This window comes from Harpia harpyja, chromosome 2 (assembly GCF_026419915.1).
Source record: "Harpia harpyja isolate bHarHar1 chromosome 2, bHarHar1 primary haplotype, whole genome shotgun sequence".
Classification (NCBI taxonomy): Eukaryota; Metazoa; Chordata; class Aves; order Accipitriformes; family Accipitridae; genus Harpia; species Harpia harpyja.
The window spans coordinates 27,481,998-27,504,586 of NC_068941.1; the positions used below are offsets into that span (position 1 = coordinate 27,481,998).

Here is a 22,589-nt window from a genome sequence, read left to right on the forward strand (position 1 = left end):
TGAGCAGCACAGAGACTGCCAGATTGTCTGATAAATGGTTCCAGGATAACCTGGTCACAAGGATTTTGTGAGCTCTTGAGGATTAGGGGCTGGGATATAAACTTCTGCTGCTTTTGTGAATTGGCTTCATCACCCTCTTGTGGCAGTGAGTTCTCTGACTTAGGTGGGACAGGGGGAATTTCTTCAAGATGTTTTGATTTACTGCTTTTTAACACTGCTGCATGACCCTTGATCTCGTCTGGGAGAACATCAGTGCCCAGGATACCTGAATCTCTTCGCTCATTGTGACTGAGCCCCTTCACTGTTGCTTTGGAAGTGGTGTCTCTTTCAAGTGATGTGCTTCCATCGTACGCAGGATGTATGGATGTGGAGTATCTCTAGTTGGTCCTGCTTTGGCAAGCCTGAATCATTGGTTTCCTTTGCACTACTGGGATAAGGAGACTGGATTTGTGCCAAGTTTTGTAGAAGTGAGGAGGCTTCTTGCTAGCATGCAATGTGTTCCCCCTTTTGAGATTGTAAAACTGCTTGTTAAATTAGTGCCAACTAGTAACTAAAGGGGTGGTGGAGATTTAGTAGGCAACTCTGCGTTTGTGGCCCTAAACAATGTGTTGGTTTTACACTGACTTTTACAATATGAAAAGAAAGTATTTGCCTGCTGATAAGGAAATTAAAGCACGGTGGGGTGGGGGAGAAGCAAGGGAGCACTGGAGTAGAAACAGGGGCAAGAAAAGGGAAACAAAAGACTGTTGGCTGTGTTGTAACTGTACTTTCTGACCCAAACTTTCTGTATGTCCAAATGTCTGGAGTCCTTTTGTATGTCTTTGCACAGGTCAGCAGTATTATACATCGAAATCTAAAAAGATTGCTTTATTCAGCTGGGAGGGGGAAGTATTTGAATCGTAAGACTTTGAGCACAGCTCATTAGTGCAAAGAGGGGATAAAATAAATTGGGGGAGCCATTAACAACAATGATTAAAATTTATCATAGTGGTACCATAATTGGTACCTCAGCTGAGCGAGAAGTGAAGTACTCCAAGCCAGTTGTATTAAGTGCTCATTTCTGAGAGGCTGACAAAGATTTATGGCTTCTTTTCTGTAAGTCCCATTTAGTCTCTGTAGTGCTACATCTTTTACTGATGCACATAAGAAACAGTTACTGTTAATGGCTGGACCATTTCTCTGAAGGGTATGTTTAAAATCGGATTATTTTGGAGGGGAGGGGGTAGTGTTATAGACCTTGGGCTACCTTTTGCAAAGTCTGTGTTGTTTTTAGAGTACTTCTGTAGGTGTTGGTGGACTTCTTAAATGCAGCCTGACCTCTTCACCTGGTGAAGGATGGCAGCCATGTTCTCACCACACTTTTTGGCCTGCAGGGGCACTTCAGGGCTCCCTGATAGCTTCAAGGCACTCGACCTCAGATAACAAGTCTTCTGCAAACCATTATTCTTGCCTGCCTGGCCTAAAAGCTGTGTTAGCCATTTAGTGGCCTCTTGGTATGCCTACTATGTCCTGGATTGGGGTCTGAAAGCAGCATCAGGGACCCGTGTCTCCTTTCGCAGGTGGCTGGGAGCCTTGGCACTGGTTTCCACAGAGGGGCACCAGTGAGGGACGACTGTTTTGTGCTGTGGGCGTGGGATGGGGCTGCTGGAGAAATCGTGCCTGGGTGCTGTGGGGCCGCTGGGCCCTGCCAGCAGGTAACTGTGGGGCCTGAGCTGGGGGGGGCGAGGGGGAGGAAAATTTCTGCTTGGGGGCCATCAGAGTGAGGCCTTGGGGTCAGGGGTTGCCACGGGGCCCAGGGACCCTGGTGGTGGGTCCTGGAGAGGAGGCTGTGGGGCAGGCCCCGCACCACTTGGGGGTGGTGGGCCCCAAGGAGTGGGTCCAAGTGCCCTGAGGTGGTGCTGCACCCACCAGGGCCTCTCTCCTGTCCCCCACGGGGGGAGGCAGCAGGGCCGGGGGTGGTGGCTGCAGTGACCAGGCAGGTCGAGATGCCGTTTGGGAGGTGTGTTGGACCAGTGTAGCCCCTTCCTACCCCTGCCGCTTCTGCTAAAACCCCCAAATCTCCAACTTGTTAAAGAAATCCCTTTGGAGGCCTCTAACACAACATTGAAGGAGTTCTCCCCAGCACTCTATGGGGATGCGCTTTGTGGTAGGAAGGCACTAGTAAGTAACGCAGCCCTTCATGTTCCAGGCCTTTTTTAAAAAAATAATTTAAAACAAGAGTAAAAATGATTAAAATTTTGTATAAAAATTGTATATATGTACTATATATATATTTATATGTGTGCAACTTCCATATATTTTTCAGAAGGAGAAGTATACTTTATCTGTCAGTACTTGTTGCTGCTGTGGTCTTTGAACTTGTAATCTTCCTAAACATCTGCTGACCCTTGTAGCTGTCTAGCTGGTATTTATTGTTTTACTGATGTGTTTATCCCACAGTTCTTTTCTAATCCTGCCCCGGTTTTCACCCTGAGACCAGGGGAGCAGCAGGGAGGGAAGGGAACGTAAGTGTGTCCCCAGAAGCCTTTCACCTGGTTGGGAAGCAAGATGGAGGGGGACATGTGAGTCTCCAGTGGTTGACAGGCTTTTCTATCTCTGGATGCACATTAGAATAAACCCATGCATTAATTTTTACCTGTTTTTCTCCCCACATAGTGATGTGCTTTGTCTGCACTCCTGTGTGCTCAGCAGGAGCAGTTTTCAGTCAGGCAGAGCGTGTCACAAACCCATTCAGGTAGCCTCGCTGAGTTGCCTGAGGTTGTCATAACTAAGTCTTAAGCCTGATAAATCTGCAGCAGAATCTTTAAAAAATAATTTTTGTTCTTAATGTAACATATTTTGACAAACATATAATACAGAACATGCTACTAAGGGTTTTTCTAATTATCTAATTGTGACTTCAGGTTTTTAGGAAGTATTAATTAGGAGTTTTGGTCTCCAGTTTTCCATTTTGCAAGGTGATAAAAATGTTTCAGAAGGTGAAGAAAACAGCATGGAAGTATAGCTCTACAGAATCAATAGGTTCACATTGCTGTTCGTTTTGTTAGTGACTTACCAATATTGGCCCTGAACAGTATTGATTTAGTTTTCTTACTGTTGCTACAGCATAGCTTTGTTTTACACCACAGAGATACAAGTTGCATTTTTTCAGTTTGCAGTGATTTTCATGCAGGCTGCCTTTGGAATTGCTAGCCTCACGGACACAATTACTGGCTTTGTGAAGATGAGCTCTCGCTTTGCTGGTTATCCCTGCAATTGTTTCTGTCCTGCCTCCAATAACCATACTGTGGTGTTCCTGGGTATTCTTCTTTGTCCTTTTGCTTACCATGGGAAAACCTTTCCAGATGCTGTTTGGTTAAGAAGACAGAAGAACATGTTTTAAGGACTGGGGCTTGCTGCACTTCACAGGAACTTCGCTTACTTAAATTCCGGTGATGAGATGTAGAGACGCTGAAGGGCTATGAGGAAGGCTTAGTCCTGGTACAGTCTTGAAATGTGGACTGCAGGTATTCCCTGAAACTATGTATGTGACAATGGCTTCATTAGATAGGGTGAACTGGTGTGACTGACACTTTCACTTAAACTGGATAAAATCCTGCTGCTGACTGGAAGATTAGTATTCAAAAATGAATCAAAAGTGCTGACTGGTTTTGCAAGGAAAGGTAGTGTAATGCTGCAGAGAGGAAGGCACAAGGAAGTCCTGTGGATCAAAAGTACTATGCCAGTGAATCCAGGATTCACCCTCTCCTCTCCCTCTCCTCTCCTCCTTCTTTCCCCTTTCCTTTCCTTTTTTAACAGTCATCCCTGAGCTTTAATTCCAATTATTCCTGACATGAGCTTTTTAGGTCTATAATGTTCACTTGGACAATGCTGCCATGCATGGTAGGGAAGACTGACACTGCCTCTCCAGCACCAGTCATTTGTAGATGAGAATAGCAAGACCCAGATGAGGTCAGAGAAAGATCAGTGAAAGAAGACTTCAGTCTTGCACCTCGCTTCTTTGAAAGCTAAACATTAGTGAATGTGTTTCAAGGCAGGTAGGAAACTAAAGTACGTAGAGAGAGCTGAAACTCGAGAGTCTTGCAGAGGAAAGTGCTTGAACTGATTGTGTGGCACTTGAGGATGGCAATGCTGGAACATGCTTTGCTCTCTTGCTTCTCTTCCCTGCTCCCTGCCTTTTTGCCTGAGTAGTGCTGAAGCTGGGTAGGGGTAGACAAAAGAGCATGTTGTATTCATCCCTACTGCTGGGACCAGTGAGTTTGCCACCAGGGAGCAGACCCACGGTTGGACTAGCTGTTCTGGTTTAATTGTGGCTAACTTGTAATTACTCAATAAGGCGAATATAATTCAAGGGAGATCTGTGTTCTCAACTACTCTCTACCCATTAACTTTAAGTGATGTGCTGGTCCGTACTTCTCCCCTCAGTCTTGTTCTTCCCTACAGTAATGAAAGGCTTGGACTCGTGGCAGCGTTTCTGGCGAAAAAGGCAGTGGATTTGGGGCTGAGCTCGGTGGGGTGGAGGTTCTGGGTATTTACGAGGTGACGTATACAAGCTGAAGTATATTTGGTAGCAGGAAAAAGTGCACATGAAAATGTATGTGGATTTTGCATTGGAGGAGGATGGGGGAGAATCGACTTGCCCTTTTGCTGAGGGAAGCATAACAGAGATATGATGGGGAATCAGGGTCACGGAGGGCCTTCCCACACCAGCCTTCATTTGAGGAAGAATGGTGATTCCTCCTGGTTCTCCTCTCAGCTCATAGTAGGCTGCCCAGTGGTCTGACTGTTTTATGCAACAGTGATCCTAGTCATTACATTGCACGCATCTCCATTGAGTAGAGCGAAAATTACTTTAAGTTATTGGCAATTTTGAGGAGGAAAAAAAATCCAGGGAGTATTATTTTCTCCAGTAGACTGACTTTTTTTTACCAAAATCATGTATCAGCCAGAATGTTTCAATGCAACTGAAATCTTTTTTGTTAAGAGCACCTTAGTTTCTTAAAATGAAATGCTGTGAAGTGAAACATTATCAGAAAAAGTAATTTCTAACTGGGTAATAAGAAAAACTCCTTTCAAAAATATTGCAATTGATAATTTGATTATTTTCAGGAAAACATAAAATTAAGAAAAAATCAGAAAAATGTCATTTGGATCAGCAATGCTGGGGTAACAGCAAATCTGTATCTTCTGTTGTTCTGGAGGAGAGTTTACGTAATTCTAATTCTCGAGGAAGAAATGAAGGTAACTTTTCCAGGATATCCCTGATACATGCAGGTTGGTTGAGAAGTTCCTGCTGTACCCCAGGCATGTGAGCCAAAGGCATCCCATGCCTCAGAGTGAAATTCAGCTCTGCCGCTGGGTAGCCAGGATGATTTCCTTGCCTCTGAGATGATAAGAATCATACAATCATAGAATCATTTCGGTTGGAAAAGACCTTCAAGATCATCGAGTCCAACCATTAACCATGCCCCCTAAACCATGCCCTGGAGTACCCTGTCCACTCGCTTTTTGAATACCTCCAGGGATGGTGACTCAACCACTTCCCTGGGCAGCCCATTCCAATGTTTGACAACCCTCTCAGTAAAAAAATTTTTCCTAATATCTAACCTAAATCTCCCTTGCCTCAACTTGAGGCCATTTCCTCTTGTCCTATCTCCAGCCACCTGACAGAAGAGACCAACACCCACCTCACTACAACCCCCTTTCAGGTAGTTGTAGAGAGCGATAAGGTCTCCCCTCAGCCTCCTCTTTTCTAGACTGAACAACCCCAGATCCCTCAGCCGCTCCTCATAAGACTTGTGCTCAAGGCCCCTCACCAACTTGGTTGCCCTTCTCTGGACACGCTCAAGCAGCTCAATGTCTTTCCTGTAGTGAGGGGCCCAAAACGGAACACAGTACTCGAGGTGCGGCCTCACCAGTGCCGAGTACAGGGGAACAACCACCTCCCTGTTCCTGCTGGCCACACTGTTCCTGATACAGGCTAGGATGCGATTGGCCTTCTTGGCCACCTGGGCACACTGCTGGCTCATATCCAGCCAGCCGTCAACCAGCACCCCCAGGTCTTTCTCTGCCGGGCAGCTTTCCAGCCACTCTTCCCCAAGCCTGTAGCGCTGCATGGGGTTGCCGTGACCGAAGTGCAGGACCCGGCACTTGGCCTTGTTAAACTTCATACAATTGGCCTCAGCCCATCGATCCAGCCTGTCCAGATCTCTTTGTAGAGCCTCCCTACCCTCAAGCAGATCGACCCTCCCTCCCAACTTGGTGTCGTCTGCAAACTTGCTGAGGGTGTACTCGATCCCCTCATCCAAATCATCAATAAAGATATTAAACAGAACAGGGCCCAACACCGAGCCCTGGGGAACACCACTCGTGACCCGCCGCCAACTGGATTTCACCCCATTCACCACTACCCTCTGGGCTTGGCCATCCAGCCAGTTTTTCACCCAGTGAATAGTGCACTTATCCAGGCCACAAGACGCCAGCTTCTCAATGAGTATGCCATGAGAGACAGTGTCAAAGGCCTTGCTGAAGTCTAGGAAAATAACATCGACAGCCTTTCCCTCATCCACTAGGCGGGTCACCTGGTCACAGAAGGAGATCAGGCTGGTCAAGCAGGACCTGCCTTTCGTAAACCCATGCTGACTGGGCCTGATCCCCCTCTTATCCTGGACTTGCCATGTGAGTGCTTTCAAAACAAACCGTTCCATAATCTTTCCCGGTACCGAGGTCAGGCTGACAGGCCTGTAGTTCCCCGGATCCTCCCTCCGACCCTTCTTATAAATGGGAGTCACATTGGCAAGCCTCCAGTCCTCTGGGACCTCCCCCATTGACCAGGAACGCTGATAGATGATGGAGAGTGGCTTGGCAAGGACCTCTGCCAGTTCCCTCAGTACTCTTGGATGGATCCCATCAGGTCCCATAGATTTGTGAGTGTCCAGATGGCGTAATAGGTCCCTAACTAATTCCTCCTGGATTAAGGGGGGTGGGTATGTTCTGCTCTTCATCCTTACCTTCCAGCTCATGAGGTGGAGTACCCTGAGGATGACTGGACTCACTATTAAAGACTGAGGCAAAGGCGGCATTAAGTACCTCGGCCTTTTCCTCATCACTGGTTGCTACGTTCCCTTCTGTATCCATTAAAGGATAGATATTCTCCTTGGGATTCTTTTTACTGTTAACATATTTGTAAAAACATTTTTTGTTGTCCCTTACGATAGTGGCCAGATTTAGTTCTAGCTGAGCTTTCGCCTTTCTAATTTTCTCTCTGTATGATCTAACAAGATCCCTGTACTCCTCCCAAGTTGCCCACCCTTTCTTCCAGAGATGATAAATTCTGCTTTTTTTCTTAAGTCCTAGCAAAAGCTCCCCATTCAGCCAGGCCGGTCGTTTTCCTCAGCAGTTTGACTTGCGGCACATGGGAATAGCCTGGTCCTGAGCCATTAAGATTTCCTTTTTAAAGAATGTCCATCCCTCCTGGACCCCTTTGCCCTTCAGGACCGTCTCCCAAGGGACTCTCTCAACCAGTGCCTTGAAGAGGCCAAGTTAGCCCTCCGGAAGTCCGTAGTGGTGGTTTTGCTGACCACCTTTTTTGCCTCAACCAAGAATTGAAAATTCTACCATTTCATGGTCACTAAGCCCAAGACAGCCTCCAACCATCACACCTCCCACCAGTCCTTCCCTGTTCGTAAACAACAGGTATAGCAAGGCTCCTCCCCCGGTTGGCTCACCCACCAATTAACCAATTAACTCCTTTCTCTTCAGGTAATGTGGCTTGTAAAGACTTCAGGCTTGTAAAAGCACCTAATTTTCTTGTGTTTGGAGTGGACTATGTTTGTCTCAAAATGGGAGGGTTTTTAAAAAGAAACACGTTTGTAAAAGGGAGGAAAATTCCTATATGTTTCCCAACCTGATTGCCATGAAAAGGCATTTTTGTTGCCTGTTGTCAATATGTGACTGTGGCACTCAACAAGACTCCTCATGGGTGAAGACTCAGCCTCTCACTTTAGTGGACTTCTCTTTGCCAAGCATTTCTGTCTCCCTCTAGCTGTGACTGAATCTGTGAGAAGGTGCTTGTTTGCGTCCCCCCCCCCCCCCCATCCTTCACTCTGCCCGTCTGAGGCCCCACATCAGCGGTTCTAATTCCTAATGTAGGAGAAAGAAGTCATGCATAAACTCCTTGATAAAGTTCTGATAGCAAACTATGTCCCACTTGGGCTCTCCCTACTCTCTCACCCTAAAGCTATCTACATCCTGAAATGTGCTGGCAAGTAATGCTTTGGCTTTACACGCGTAGATTTCTGAAGCGTTTGATGTTAAACTGTTCCTGGTGATCGCACCCAATTTACGAATGCTATTTCTGTTTTCTTCCATAATGAGACAGCCCTGGCTGGGACCTTGCTCTACGGGCTTGTGTATGATACATTGCTGAATTATACTGGCTGCATTTGCAATGAACGTATGCTTTGGGTAACGGCAGTGATAAACTGTGAGGTTGGAAGGGACACCAATGCCTGGAACCAGCCTACCCCTTCTTGCCCTCAGAAGACATGCTCAAGTCTTCCTCCCTATTTCTATTACAGTCCAGGCAAAGCCTGAATGCAAAAATGTTACTTCAGGGAAAATTAATTTTAGGTATTGCTCTTTTTGTTGATGGTCATTTTGGATCAACAGAAGGTCTTGACCTTCCTCTTAGCCGAAATAGAGTTTTCTTTCAACTCAGACATTGCCTCTTTGGGGTCTCTTTGCTTTGAATAATGTAAAATTCCATTTGCATAAATGTAAGGTAAGCAGTGGATGAAAGGATCTTAATGCTAGGTTTTTAGCCATCAGTTGGCTCTGTTACATCTGATAGATTTCCCATCACAGGAAATCTGTGTTCTTGCTTACTCAGATCCACACTGGTGCCAAGTGCTAAACAATGACACTATCTATCTTTCTGCACAATTTGCCAATTTTGGTTACTTTTGAAGCCCAATGTTCCTGCTTCACCCTTGTGAAGCTCCCTTATAGGGAGAACAAAATGAACAAAGGAGTGATTGCTTTAGCAAAATGTTTAGGGCTGATTTCTCTTTGTCGTTTATCCCCTTGTTTTATAAACTAGAGTGCTTATTCCTCTTACAGTAAAATAAGTCAAAGTAAAGACGTAGTAAAAAGTCGTTGTTTGTTGTTTACCATGAATGGCTTTTCAGATAATTGAATGAAATACTTTATTGCAGTTCCACTTCCAGCTATGACCTTAAATAACAAAGGTTTTACTTGCTGCTTGCTAGGCTTAGAGTGATGTTTTCAAAGGCCCTCTCTCGGTTGTGCTTCTTCCTACAGAAATCAGTGGGATTTTGCCAGTGACTTCAGATGAGCTAGCATTAGAACAGTGCTTATGAAACCCTCTCCTGCAAAGGATGAGAAACATGCTTTTCCTTTCACACACAATGTTTCAGGAGGTACCAAAATTCTCCTCCTTCCTCCTTCCAAATTAATTTTGCATATCAAACATAGCTACATCTTGGTATTTATAGAGTCCCTTGCAAAATATCACAAGAGACAGGCCCATAGATCAGATTAATTATCTTGCCTTATAGTTGCCAGAGGTGCTTAATTTCTTCTTTGGAATTGAATGTGATTTCTACAATTAAATGTTTCTCCTCGACTATTGAGACATCTTGCTTTTTCTAGGTGGAAGCACTGCATTAAGAGTAAAATCAGAAGTGGACTTGCATACTTTATACGTACAACCACAAATAAAGGTGTTACTGCAAATTTTACAACTATTATACTTAGGGTATATAGAAATGAGACTGTTTACTGGTTCCTTAGAAATAATGGAAACTGAGTAATTCAGTTCATTGCAGAGTCTCAGTGGTACAGCCATCCCATTTCAGTCTGATTGTATTTGATGGTATTTGATTTTGCCAGATGCCTGCGAGTTTACATGTTTACATTGTTTTCTTGATTATTTTAAGTTCAAAGTGTACTTAATGTAAAATGTCATAGAAGTTAATTGCTTCAGTTTGGCAAAGTACAAATGAGAGCATTGTTGTTGAATACAGTCGCTCCAGTCCTGCAATAATTTATCTAAAAGATTAATTTCAATCCCTTAATTTTAGGGGGAGTCAAGTAGGAGTAGGTTTACTTGGGGAAAAAGGCACTGAGAAAGTTCCAGGGTTTGGTTTAGGGATTTCCTCTCCTCCCCCCCTCCCCAATACTGCATCATTTTCTGGGACCTTAGATAACCTTCTGTGGCAAGAACTGCCTTCAATTTTCCTGTGTATCTTTTAGTGGCTGTTACTATGTAATAGGCCATTAAGAAATGTATTTAACTTGAGGCTTACCGACCCAGGCACATTTTAGATTGGCAAATTTCAAAACAGGTGTATTTCCTCTTTTGGCTGGTTGCTAGTGATGCTCAGCTATGAGGCATGAAAATAGGGCAAGTGTCTTGCATTCCTTACTCAGATGCCCAAGACAATTCTCTTAAAAAGCACGTTTGTCCCAATTGTCCTCTCAATTAATTTCTGCAAGAAAGCACTCAAGGAATTAATTAATTTTAGCCTTTCACCCACCCAAACGTTTTATTGTTTAGAACTTTATAGTACCCTTTAAAAGCACATGTGCTTACTGGACTAAGCTTTTCTTTTGCAAAACTTGCTTTTCTTTTGCAAAAAGCAAGTATTTTGCCTCTAAAAATACATTTGCATGAATTAGGGGGCCAGTCCTTTTGGAGAAGAACTGGTCACCATGTGGATCTTGGCAATGCCAGGTCGCAATCCAAGAGCGGAGGCTTCAGCTGGGAACTCCTGGTGAAATTCCAGCCGGGTTTAAATGTTCTCTTTAGTTAAGATCCCCCTTGTAGTTTCAGCTGGAAATATCTGGCCCTTGTTTCACTTCAAAAGGAAAAAGAGAACCGTGTGTGATCTGTATTATATAAATATTTTATCCATCCAGAGTTTCTAGTATAAAATGTTTCCTTTCTAGTACCAAGAGAAGTGTTAACTTCCAGCTGTAGTTCAGTGGCTCCTTTGGATTGCAAATTGCTGTTGTGTATAGTTATATGATGCTCCTCATTAGGAAGGAGACCAAAGAAGTTGCAGTCTGTCAGCTTTGTGTTTGAGGGGGGACTGCTGACTTGTAGTGACACCAGAGTACCTTCACACATAGCTGAGCTCTCACTTTTTCACTGGACAGGGGTTTAGCAGGATTTTATACAAGATTGGCTGTAGTCTTGCTGTCCAGTGTTGTGAAGGTGATGAGAGGGATGCTGAGGATATTACCTCATTTCCATAAGGTTCAATGGGAGCTTTGCTATCCAGTTTGCTAATCAAGCTTTGGTGCTGAAATAGTAGTTTGGGAAGAGACTGAGTTCACCGCTAGCCTAAAAGATCTCAAGAGTACCCCTTTGGAGAGGGACAAAGCTAAGGCAACTGCAAATTGCTGGGGGGTGGGGTGGGGTAAATATTTTCATCAGAGATTGGATGGGTTCAGTTGCTCTCATTGGAAGGGCTGCTTCTACAGGGATTAAGGAAATGTTGAGTATTTACCACTTGTTATCCAAGTCAGCTGGAAATAGTCCACTTACTGGCTGAAGCTTGTTTTCAGAGTTGAAGGGCACACATGGAAATCACCAGCCACCATCTCTCTACACCTCTGTTCTCTGCAAAAGAGTGTTTTCTTCCTATTCTTTGTTGATTGGATAATATGAGGGAGGAAAGGGGAAGGAGGAGGAAAGCTGTGTTTTACTGTGAGAATGCCCAGGACCTTCCATAACTAGGTTTTGGGTTAGATGGTGACCTCTGTTAGCAGAATATAAAAAATAACAGAAGTATCTGTGCAGAAAATGAGTGCAGTAATTAAATCTCTCTTCCCCCCCCCCCCCCCCCAAAGATCAAAGAGGCTGGACTCTTGATTAATGTGCAACAGAAGTCATTAACATGGTAAAATGCGGAAAAACGGGCTCTTTGTTATTACTACACAGTCATTTGCTGTAGGGAACTGTAAATACTTTTTGTTCTGTTATTTGCCCTATTGCTTTTTCTATTAGTCCGGTGTATGTAGCTCACTGGAAAATACCACACCTAGAAATTTAGATGCAACATTTGTTCTTCTGCATGCACATCTCCTGCTTTTTTATGATGGAGAATGCTGCTTCTGGGTTACTGTCTTGCTTTCCCAGTCAGTCTATGGACGGTCTTTGCCTTGCTTTCCTGCTCTTTCTATACTACATCAAGTGTTGTTTTGTGTTTCTCCTAGCAACCCACTGGGCTGCTCTATTGTCTTTAGGTCTAAGAAGATTTTTTTTTTTTTTAATTGTAGGTATGAATGCTTAAGGTTGACTGCTTGTGTTGAAAAATGAGAGAAGTTTCTCACCTACTAATCCTCATTTTTGAGAGTGCCCACAAAAGAACAAATTCTAGCTAAGATTTCTCCAACACAGCAAGGTCAGGAGTTTTTCATAGATTTTTTACTTCTATCCAGACTCCTTAATTTGCATCATTTTGTTGAATAATGTAACCTTCCTAATATTTTTCCAAGCCACTTACACTTAACTAATCACTTACACTTATCTTCAGCATAAACCTCATTGATTTTATTTCTCATTGAAAACATCAGTAGTAGCAAATATGATCCTATTGGCTCACAGTCTATTAGAAATAAAATTATATTAAATGTCTTGTGGGGTGTGAAGAGGTTAAGTCAAGGAGAGTCATCCAAGAAAGTCATCCTGGTGTAAAACATAAATCTGGTTTATATTTAAACTACATGTCACCCACCAGCCAAAAATAGCAATGATCATTAAAACCCAATTTGCTGCTAAACATTAATAGACATTTATTACATCATAACAGATCTGAAAGACAATTAAACTTAACTTTTTCCTAGATAACTTTCTTGTAAAAACGTGTTATTCACCTGGCTCTTGCCATTAATCTCATTTGCTAGCATTTTCTGTTTCATTTGGTAGTGTGCGTGTGTGCATAGAGTTGTGTGTATAGGTGATCTCTTGTTGTTACTCTAATTCTTTCAAGAGTAGTACATTTTAAATGGGAAAAGCCATTAACCTTGCTTATACTGCCTGTTAATTTCCTAATCAGCACAAAAAGTGAAGGAAATTGCACTTTCTTAGTGCAAAACAAGTAATATCTGTTACCATGCATTTGAGAAAGGAATGGTAAGCAAGACAGAATAAAAAGGCACTGGAGACACATTTTACAGATAGGAAATAGATTACAGCTTTGCTGCTGTTTTCACTGCAATTGCTCAGTCAAGTGGTATTCTTCCCCTTTTTTATTACTGCATGTAGTTATATGTGTGAGTAGTGACTGGAGCTGGAGTAAGTCAAAGGCTGAGGAAATGCAGCATTGTCAAAAGTACTGCTTCATACGACAAATGCAGTTGTGACCCTGGTACTTTGGCTCACGTGTTGCTGTCTGTGAGGTTCCTGCTGCTGCAGGCCCCGTGAAACAAGCCATTGTAGAGGCCAGGCTTTCTCCTTCAGCTCAGCAGTGCTCAATTCTCTGTAGCTGTTGACGTCTTTAACTCTGCCGTTTAACCTTCATATCCAAAGAGCTGTGGGGCCAACTGGGCTCTGCCAAGAGGTGAACATAAGGCAGTCCCTTTCCCCCTTTTCTGAATTGCAGGGCCCACAAAAAAAGGGTTCACCATCATCTTTGCAAGTAAGATTCTTCTCTGGCATATATATACCGCTTCTGGGGAGCAAACAGCTCTGAAAGCCTGTGTACCATCCTCCTGTTCCTGGCTGATGTACAGGGAGATGGAGCCTACCTATATGGGCTTTGGGCTGCCTCCTGATGAACTGCAGGCAAATGAGAAATGGCCCCCACCTGCATTTCCCTACACCCCCAGGAAGAAAACCCACCCTCAAAACCCAATCTTGCTGTCATGGCAAATGGTACTAAACTCTTCTGTCCCTCTATGTTTGCAGCTGCTGGACACTCTTGGGCAATGTAAGTTAAAGAGGTCCTTCCCTGCCAGGAGGAGGAAAGGAAGAAAATTAGAGGTGGTATGAAGGAGGCAGAGAGAGTGGGAAGGAAGAGACAGGGTGGATAAATGAATATTGAAAATTATTTTAAAGGCTGCATCCAGAGGCATTTAGGAGTATTCCTCCTCTGGTCCCAATATCCCATTTCACTTAAAGGTGTACTATTTGTACTCTCGGAATTTTCTGTCATTTCCTTTGGCTAATTTTCTCCTTGGAGGCTGTCACTTCCTCAGGTTAAAGCAAGACCCAATGCAGAGTCTGTGCTGTCACAATTATAGCTATGATAAGACAATTGAATAAATGGGGCTGGTATGTAAGGGAGAGGCGATGCCTCAAAATACAAACTCTACTAATGGTAGCAAAGGGAAGTTACAATTATGCTGACCCTGGTGATAAGCTTGTCTCCATTTTTCAATGCATGCACCACATGTTTTATTTGTCACAGAAGAATTGCCAAAGGCTCTGTGGAATGCAAATAAGCATTGCAAGAGTATTGTCAAACCCAGGCTTTCAACACCATGAATCATTCACAGAAAAAATTATGAGATTTGATTAAAAGTCATGTGAATTTCACATCAAATAAATATGTTGAGTTATGTTTATTTACCACTGGTTTACTAAGCCTCTGAGCTGCATTTGGGTCCTATTTTTCAGCTTTTCTCTGTAAGGAGAAATTTACTTGAAAAGAAAGCTGAAATTTTCATTATTGCAAGGAGCTGCCACATACTGAGAGTTTTGCAATGAAATCGTAACTGTTGGCAATACTGTGAGGAATGCTTGTCTATGTATTATTTTCCCTTTATAAAGATGTGCTACAAACTAAAACATTTGAGGAAGGTGGCGTTATTATGTAGGTAAATAAATTTTCAAGGATCTTAACACCTCCCCAAAAGTTTGCAGAATGTTATTGTAATAATTGCTGTATATGATGGTGAAATAGGATTGTTTCAGTTGGTCAGAAGTTTATGGTGCTGTGCATCTTGTGTGAAGAGCTGCATAGCTTTTCCTAAGACTTGTAGGTTTTTTTTCCCTCTGATGGGTTTGGAGTGGTGGAGGGGGCTGACTTGCTTCTTGCCAGCTGAGAGCTGCTTTAGCAGGTAGTGCTTAACCAGTGAGAGTACAAAGTTTTCCCTAATCGCTTTTCAGAAAGCCCGCTTATCTAGGGGTGGTAATGCAATACAAACATTTGCATGTTTTACCACATCCTCGGATGATACCCTGCACCTTTTGAAATTTTGCATATGTTATCATATATTTGCATACATGCAGGGACCTTGAGAATGATGTACCTTCCTCTTTTAAATCTCTAATGAAGTATATTGCCGGGGATAACCAGCAGGCACTTAAAGAAAGGCTGAAGCATTCAGTAGCTGTGATATTCATGAATACAATTCAGTACAATCTTTCTAAGCTTCTGGACCATATTTCCAAGACTCTTCGTTTTCTCTCCGTTCCTTCTCTCCATTTTCCCATGTGAAGTCACAAGATGTGTAAGTAGCTTCACTTTTAGTTTGGTTATAATTTTCTGCTGAAATTGCTTTGATCCTGGATTGAATCGGAAAACCGACAGCAGCTGATAGCTCAAGTTCCCCTTTTGACCTTTGGAAAAGCACAAAAGCCTCTATTTCACCTACACAGGAAAAGAAAAGCCACTATATTCAGCTGGTCTGTATTCAGGTGTGCTCTTATCAAAGGCTTGATTAATCTGAAATGAATTAACTCAGTTAACACTTGAGAGTTATTTTGCAGTGAATCCTGTAGTATATCTAAAGAGTTCTTTGTCACTTTGAATTATAGCCTAAACAGGTGGTTGATGAGGCTTAGTTTGAGCTGACAGTGGTTCCTTGCTGCCTTGGCTGCTTCTCTCAGGGAAGCGTAAGTAGCACTGCAGTGGTACCTGAGAATCTAGGGTGAACACAAACTTATTGGACGTTATTGCCATTGTTGCTTGCTTTTAAGGTTTTTAAAATTAATTCTCAGAGTGCTATGTAAGATATAAAGGAGGAGTAAAGGGCAGAATGGTCTTAGGTTTTCAAACAATATAGATGAAATGAATGTTAATATACAGGAATGTGCAATTAGGGGCAGAGATGCAAGTGCTTGTTTTAAACCTTGCTTGGAAATAGGGACTTGGAAATACCTTGTAGTTATGTGCATATGGGGTGAGAGGGTTGAGGAGTTTCCTTCTGAGTTCACAGCCCCAGCAGAGGCATGAGAGAGAATGGGAACAGGGTCTGCGGTACAGGAAGAGGACATAGATGTGAGGAGGTTGAATCACAAGTTGGTGAGTCCACTCACCCTAAGAAGGCTCACTGGGTCTCTTGCAGTGCATCACAACTAGCAAACTTAAAACCTGAAATGAAGAGCCAAAAGCTGTGGCTGCCATTTGATATTTTGAGAAACAAAAGCCTGTTTTCCTGAGCTGTGTGGGAACTCTGACTTTATGAGCATTTGCAGTATAGGATGAACCTTCTCCTGGGCTAAATGCAGACACAGATAAAAGTTCACGGACAATTCAGTTTATGTCTCAGAAACGTATTCCTGACTTCTTAAAAACGCTCATGGAAAAATCTGCCCATAAATAACCATGTCCCTGTAGTGGTAACTTCAGTGAGTGGCTAGGAGTGAAGGTGCATGTGGTTCCATTGAAACGCCCTGAATGCAGCCTGCTCCTGCCCTGCTCCCCCTGCATTATACAGTCAGTAATGTTTGTGTGACCTTTTACATGGCAGGTTGTGTTGCTGCCACTGCAAAGTGACCATGGAGCCACATACTGAGTACCTGACAGGGAAAAGGATTTGAAATAGGGTAAAGGTGGAAAGATGTGGGAGGGGCAGCAACACTTTTCTTCCTTAGTAATGTTGCAAAAAATAAACAAAAAAAAGTGTTTTGCAGACAACTCTTGACCAAATGTATTGCAGCAATTCTTTTGTTTAGCCATTCATAATGGCAGTGGCAACATAGGTCATTCTTTTACTTAAAAGACATTTTCTGATGTTAAATTGCAGTTAATTTACTTTTGCAGATATTGCATGTTATCATTTTCCTTGCTGGGGTTATTTCTCTTCCCTCTTTTAGTGAAATTCTGAAAATGTTGTCTAGAATAAAATGTCTCAAGTAGCAGATGCTGAGAATGGGGAATTGCATCCAGGGTTCCGGCTTGGCCCATCAGCTTCAAGGAGTTTAATTACTTCCAAAATTTTTCCCTTGTAAATAGTGGATTTTATCAATACATGTTTGAAACATCACACTTATTTTCTACTTAGTAAGCAACTTCTGTCAAAGGAGGAGATAAGTGCAGGAATATTTATATAAAGTAATCCTTGCATCACTGATTTAAGCTAGTTTTACTATGCACATTTTCAGGGGTGGGGAGAAAATTGCTGCAAGTAAAACTGGATAGAAAACCCAGGGCATTTCTATCTGGCTTTTGCTAATGAGCCCCCTCGTAAAACACTCTTGCCCCTCCTATGGCTGTACCCCAACTGCCTGGAAAATGCTAGATACCTGAGGAAGGCAGCTTTTGCCATGTGAATGTCCAGCTTTGTGCAGGTACAAATGGTCATGTTTGGAGGAAGGCAGTAATTAAGTGGATTTCTGACAAGTTTGGCTTGTGCTGCTCTAAATTCTACTTTGAATTCAGCCTATCTGCTCACTCACCAGATGAACTAGTTTCCTTTTCTTTTTCACCTTCCCTGTAGATTGTTGACAGATGAGCTCAGAAAATGCTCCATGTGCTGCTTGACATCAACTGCTGAAGAACAGACTTGGGTAGATGTTGAGTTTGTCAGTATATCTATAATGCTCTTTTATGAACAACGCCTTGACGAATACTTCACTGCTCATCTCTTCACCACAAGGCCTTAGTTTCCTTTGACTTTCTCCTATTCTGTCAGTACCACTTTGAGTTGGGTTTTTGGGAACTGCCAGCATGCAAATCAGGTTCGGGTGATGCTTGGCAGCAGATCAGACCGTGAGGGTGTCAGGGGCAGCCCTATGGGCAGAAAGGTCAGTGAGCAGAAGAACTTTCTTTTAAATCAGTGCAGGCTGTGTCATTTTCGTGGTTCAAGTCCAAACCCCTTAGGTCAAGCGTAGCCCTTAAATTTTTCACTGTGATGGTATATCCCTTTCTTGCATCAACAAATGTAACACTCTGAACAGTTCACAGATATGTGCTCTAGTTTGTCTCTTTGGCTGTACTGTACCTGGAGGTAATCCAAAGATTAAGTGAATTTTGTTTTGCAGGCCTCTTTCTGCATCTCATAATGCTGCTTGAGAGGAGTTGTGTGACCATTAAGAAAAAGGGTTGCTCTACTTGTTTCCTATCTAGCTGTTTCCCTGCAGATAGCCAGTTCACAAACACACTGATTATTTGATTACATGAAATACAAAACCACCCAGAATTTTGTAGCATTACAATGTGTCTGGTTAATGTAGTGGTGCCCCCTGTTGTTAAACAACTTTGGCATTTCTCCAGACACATTGTGGATTTGTTAAGATTTTTGCATGACTTTAAACCTAAGGGGCCAAAGTCTTTGTAGGAGCAGGCTTAAGGGCAAGGTTGTGCCAGTTGTGTACACAACCTGACAGGCTGTGTCTCTGGCTTGTTCTACTCTGGCAGGAAGGAAAGTAGGGCTGGGATATTGGGCCAGATTTACAGCTGGAGTAAATGGTGCATAATGCTGAGCTACTCCTATCGTCTCTGTTTTGCATAGGAGCTTCGTGTCTGGATAATGCTCTTTCTAGTAGGATAAAATGTTTATTTGGGGTTCTGGTCGTTGTAAGACATTAGTTCCCAAAATTAGCATTTGGACTCTGCAGAGGGCAGGTGAATCTTTTTGCTCGTTTCAGCCCCAGCCCATGAGACTATAGAAAAAATCCTTGAATCCTATCCTACAGAAATATATAAACAGATAAAAACAATTTTAAAGGCCATTGTGTAAATATTTTGTTGACAATTATCCCTTCTTTGGGATAGGTAGCATAATTAATTTGTGACTTCCTGAGTTTACACCCAAAAAGCTTCTACTGCACCATAATGTTATCTCTTTCTAACAGATTTAGATTATCCAAAACTTGATTCAGCTTAAATAAAAATCAGAAAACAGACCTCCACTCCTTCACTGCGTGGCTGGCTTTTGCTTCAGAGAGGTGTACCTGAGCTTGGATAGCTTTCCTCCATCTCTGTATGCCTTTTCAAATTTTGTAGCATAAAAAGCTTCTCACTTTTAAAACTTTACAGAGGATGTAGAAAAAGTATGCATAAATAATGGCCAGTGGTGTAGTTTGGTGGGTACTGGTAGCCTCCTAAAATATAAATGGAAAACTTGATTGCTGTTTAGAATGTATGATTTAAAATATTCATGAGTCTTGTCAAAACAGGCTTTAAATAGTGACCATTCTGATTAGTCCCAGCTTGAGCAAAGTTTTAATTTCTAGGATGTCTATAAAGAAGCCACTTGAGTGCATGTTGACCTTGGGCTTTTTAGTCACTGCAGTCACAGAGCTAAGAAAAAGCTTTGGAAACTAAATGCTACATTTGAATGAACAAATTGTGGGGATAGACCGGGGAGGAGAGTAGAGTGGGAGAATAAAATCTTGGCAGTGCAAGCAGATATATTTATCAGAAAAAAATGCAGCTTCCTTATAGACTTTGGGTCTAAACAATGTGGGGTTTGATTTAGTTGATCAGCAAAGATAGGAGGCAAAACAAAGGCCAGTTTGTCATGCTGGAGTTTCAGAAATATACCCACATCACAATGGCATGCAGCACAGTTTTTCGGCTCAAACTAGGTTTTGGGTAAGAACAAAAGTTGGCAAAAACAGCTTCTTTGCCCAGAGAATAACTTCTGTTGATCAGAGATTTTTGGAGAGATTTTTAATTAGACCAGTGCTGTGAAGGCTGTAGAGTCTAGGGAGTTCAAAACAGATACGCAAAGTACTTTTCAATTCCTCATATTTTATCATCATTTCAAAGTCAGTGGGAAGCTAAGTCTCAAACTTGATGCCATGGTTTAGCTCTGTATAGTTGTTCTTCTTCTGCCAAGTTTGAGTCACTGTGGTCATCTAGCCTCTTCTTGAGAGATGAAAATTATGGGAAGCTGGAATACTTTCTCCAATTAAACGAGTGACTGTTTCTATTCAAGTATGGATTCGGATTTCCCCATGCTTTCCTGTAAGTGTGTGGGATGGATGAGACCATTATTTTTAATCCCACAATGAATAACTGTGGAGCTTGACAAAGAGTGAGTGACTGAGTCACTGGCAGTTACCATAGAAAGTAGCTATAGGCTGTGGGTGACTTTTAGGCTCTATTTGGGTTCAAAGCCTGGTTCAGTGATTAAAAGCCATGCTGGACACCTCAAATGGGGGGGATAAAGAGGCTTTTAGGCATATCGTCAGCAGACATACTCCCAAACCATATTACTGATCCCACTGCCTGATATCTTGGCATCAGCCTCAACAGCAGAGGCCCGGGAGAAACGCAAAAGGGAGTGAAAGGTCTTAGCAGAAGAGAAGAGTGCAATGCCTGGCTACCTGGTGAAGCACTGGGCTCTGTTTCTGCCCGAGTTGTTCAGGACACGTAGCAGGTATTTGCATAGATAATTTTTGGCCAGCGTGTCCACCTGCATTAGGTAGTGTGCAGGAGGTTAAAGAGAAAGTGGGATTGTTGTCTTACCCTGCTACATTGCGACCAGCCAAGCTCCTGTGGATTTGTTTACATATATTGAAAAAAGGTTTCTGCTTGAAGGGAAGGGGGAGGCAGGCCAGGGAAGGCAGCTCTGTCACAGCTCTGAGTTGAATTTTTTCCTAAAGCACTGCGCTTCCCATGCGTGCTCACAGGTATGCCCTAGACCAAGTGGCGAAGTGACCTCTTCTGTCAGCAGCATGTTGACTTGCCAGCATGCTGGGAAGTGTGCTCTTTCAGGAGCTTGCATTTACTCTTTGGCCCCTCTGTATTTGAGAGATTTAGGTGGAAAAGAAGTGGCTGGGGTGGAAACTTCTTTCTGTTTAAGAGATCACTACAGAGCCTAGGCACCAGTTAAACCCATTTCAGCTCTGGAATTTCTGTTGGCTTGTGATTTATAGACACCCAAACATTTTCAGGAGCTTTGCAGGCTGTTTTAGAAGTCAGGTGTATGTAGGATACAATGTAATACATATGGGCTTGTTTTTTCTAGTCAATTTTCAAACCTGTGGACTCTCTGGACCTGTGGGCATCATTGTTCAAAAGTGCTGTCTTAAGCCCTGTTTTGAGAGAGGAAGCAAAGCATTAGTGATGCACAAACTGGCTCTCTGCACAGGGACAAATTTTAATTCCTATTGTACATAGGAATGTGCATACATCTGAAAGGCTGGGGGGAGGGAGGGAAGACACGTTTGCCTTTACAGCTGTTGGCAGGAAAGAAACACAGCAAGACTTGATTGAAAACATCTATCTTATTGTTTTACTAACTGCATTTTTTTTCCTTTCTCATTTATAGGTCTCAGACTCTGGATACTGACTGTGGGATTTTTTATTACTATTACTATTATTATTATTATTATTATTTTTGATTGATTCCCCCTCCCCCCCCCTTTTGGATGTGAATTGAAGGCCAACAGTTGAAGTGTTGGAAGCAAGTGCAGGAGGACGCTCACCTTATTTTGTTTGAACCCTCGTTTGCTGGGATACTTTCAAGCCCTCCTTCACAGTCATGTGGTCATCACAGCTGCTGTTCTTCACAATGCTCTTAACACCGTTAGCCCATGGTGAGTGAGAGATGGTGTAAATTTGCCTGTGGGAAGGGAAGAGAGAATGGAAAATAGCAAGGATTTTGTCTATGTCTTTTACCTAATGGTGTGGTTTTTTTCCAGGATGTTGATTTCTCTCCCCACTTCCACCCCAGGTTTTTTAATTCCCAGGCTACATTATGACTAGTTAAGTCCTGAAACAAAGAACTCTGGTCACACATAAAGATTTCTGTTATTGAGTTTAACTGCTACATTAAAACAGACTTTCTTCCTCATGCCCAAACCTGTTCTGTTGGCTGTGTGTCACTGGGACTGTCTCTCCTGGCCTCTGCATGGAAATGAATTTTCCTTCAGTGAATAATGCTCAGTAAGGGGCTGCGTGTTCCCCTTTAGCCACAGCTCCAGGGTGGGAACTTACCATCATGTTAGACTGTGATTTCAAGCATTGCAGTGGATGTTACCATGCTCTGCTGAAAGACAGAGGCTCCCATAATCTCGATGACCCTGAGCTGAGAAGAACCAAAACCTGTATAGTTGCCTTAGCCTGATACGCTGTGTAATCCACCCAGCAACGTGGAGTCATTAGGTGTAGCACCATGCTGCACAGCTAGGCTTCATCTGAGAACTGAGCCAGTAGCATTGGGCACAGCCGCAGTGCTGCAGGGATGTATGAGCTTGTGATGGGTTGACCCTGGCTGGATGCCAGGTGTCCACCAAAGCTGCTCTATCACTCCCCTCCTCAGCTGGGCAGGGTCAAGGTAAGAACAGGGACATCACTCAGCAATTACTGTCACGGGCAAAACAGACTCAACTTGGGGAAATCAGTTTCATTCATTACCAATCAAATCAGAGTAGGATAATG

The 22,589-nt window shown here is 43.0% G+C and overlaps 1 protein-coding gene across 22 annotated transcripts in view; it reads left to right on the forward strand.

Moving 5' to 3' along the window:
- The window catches only part of ADGRL3 (adhesion G protein-coupled receptor L3), a 530,989-nt gene that overhangs the window by 166,316 nt on the left and 342,084 nt on the right, over positions 1-22,589 (forward strand). For 20 of the 22 annotated variants that reach the window (XM_052773946.1, XM_052773768.1, XM_052773760.1 and 17 more), the window contains one exon: positions 21,478-21,745. The exons of the other annotated variants lie outside the window; for them this stretch is intronic. In XM_052773946.1, coding sequence (XP_052629906.1) covers positions 21,691-21,745 — 55 coding nt within the window. In that variant the 5' untranslated portion in view covers positions 21,478-21,690. The remainder of the gene's footprint in view (positions 1-21,477; positions 21,746-22,589) is intronic. 22 annotated transcript variants of the gene reach the window in all.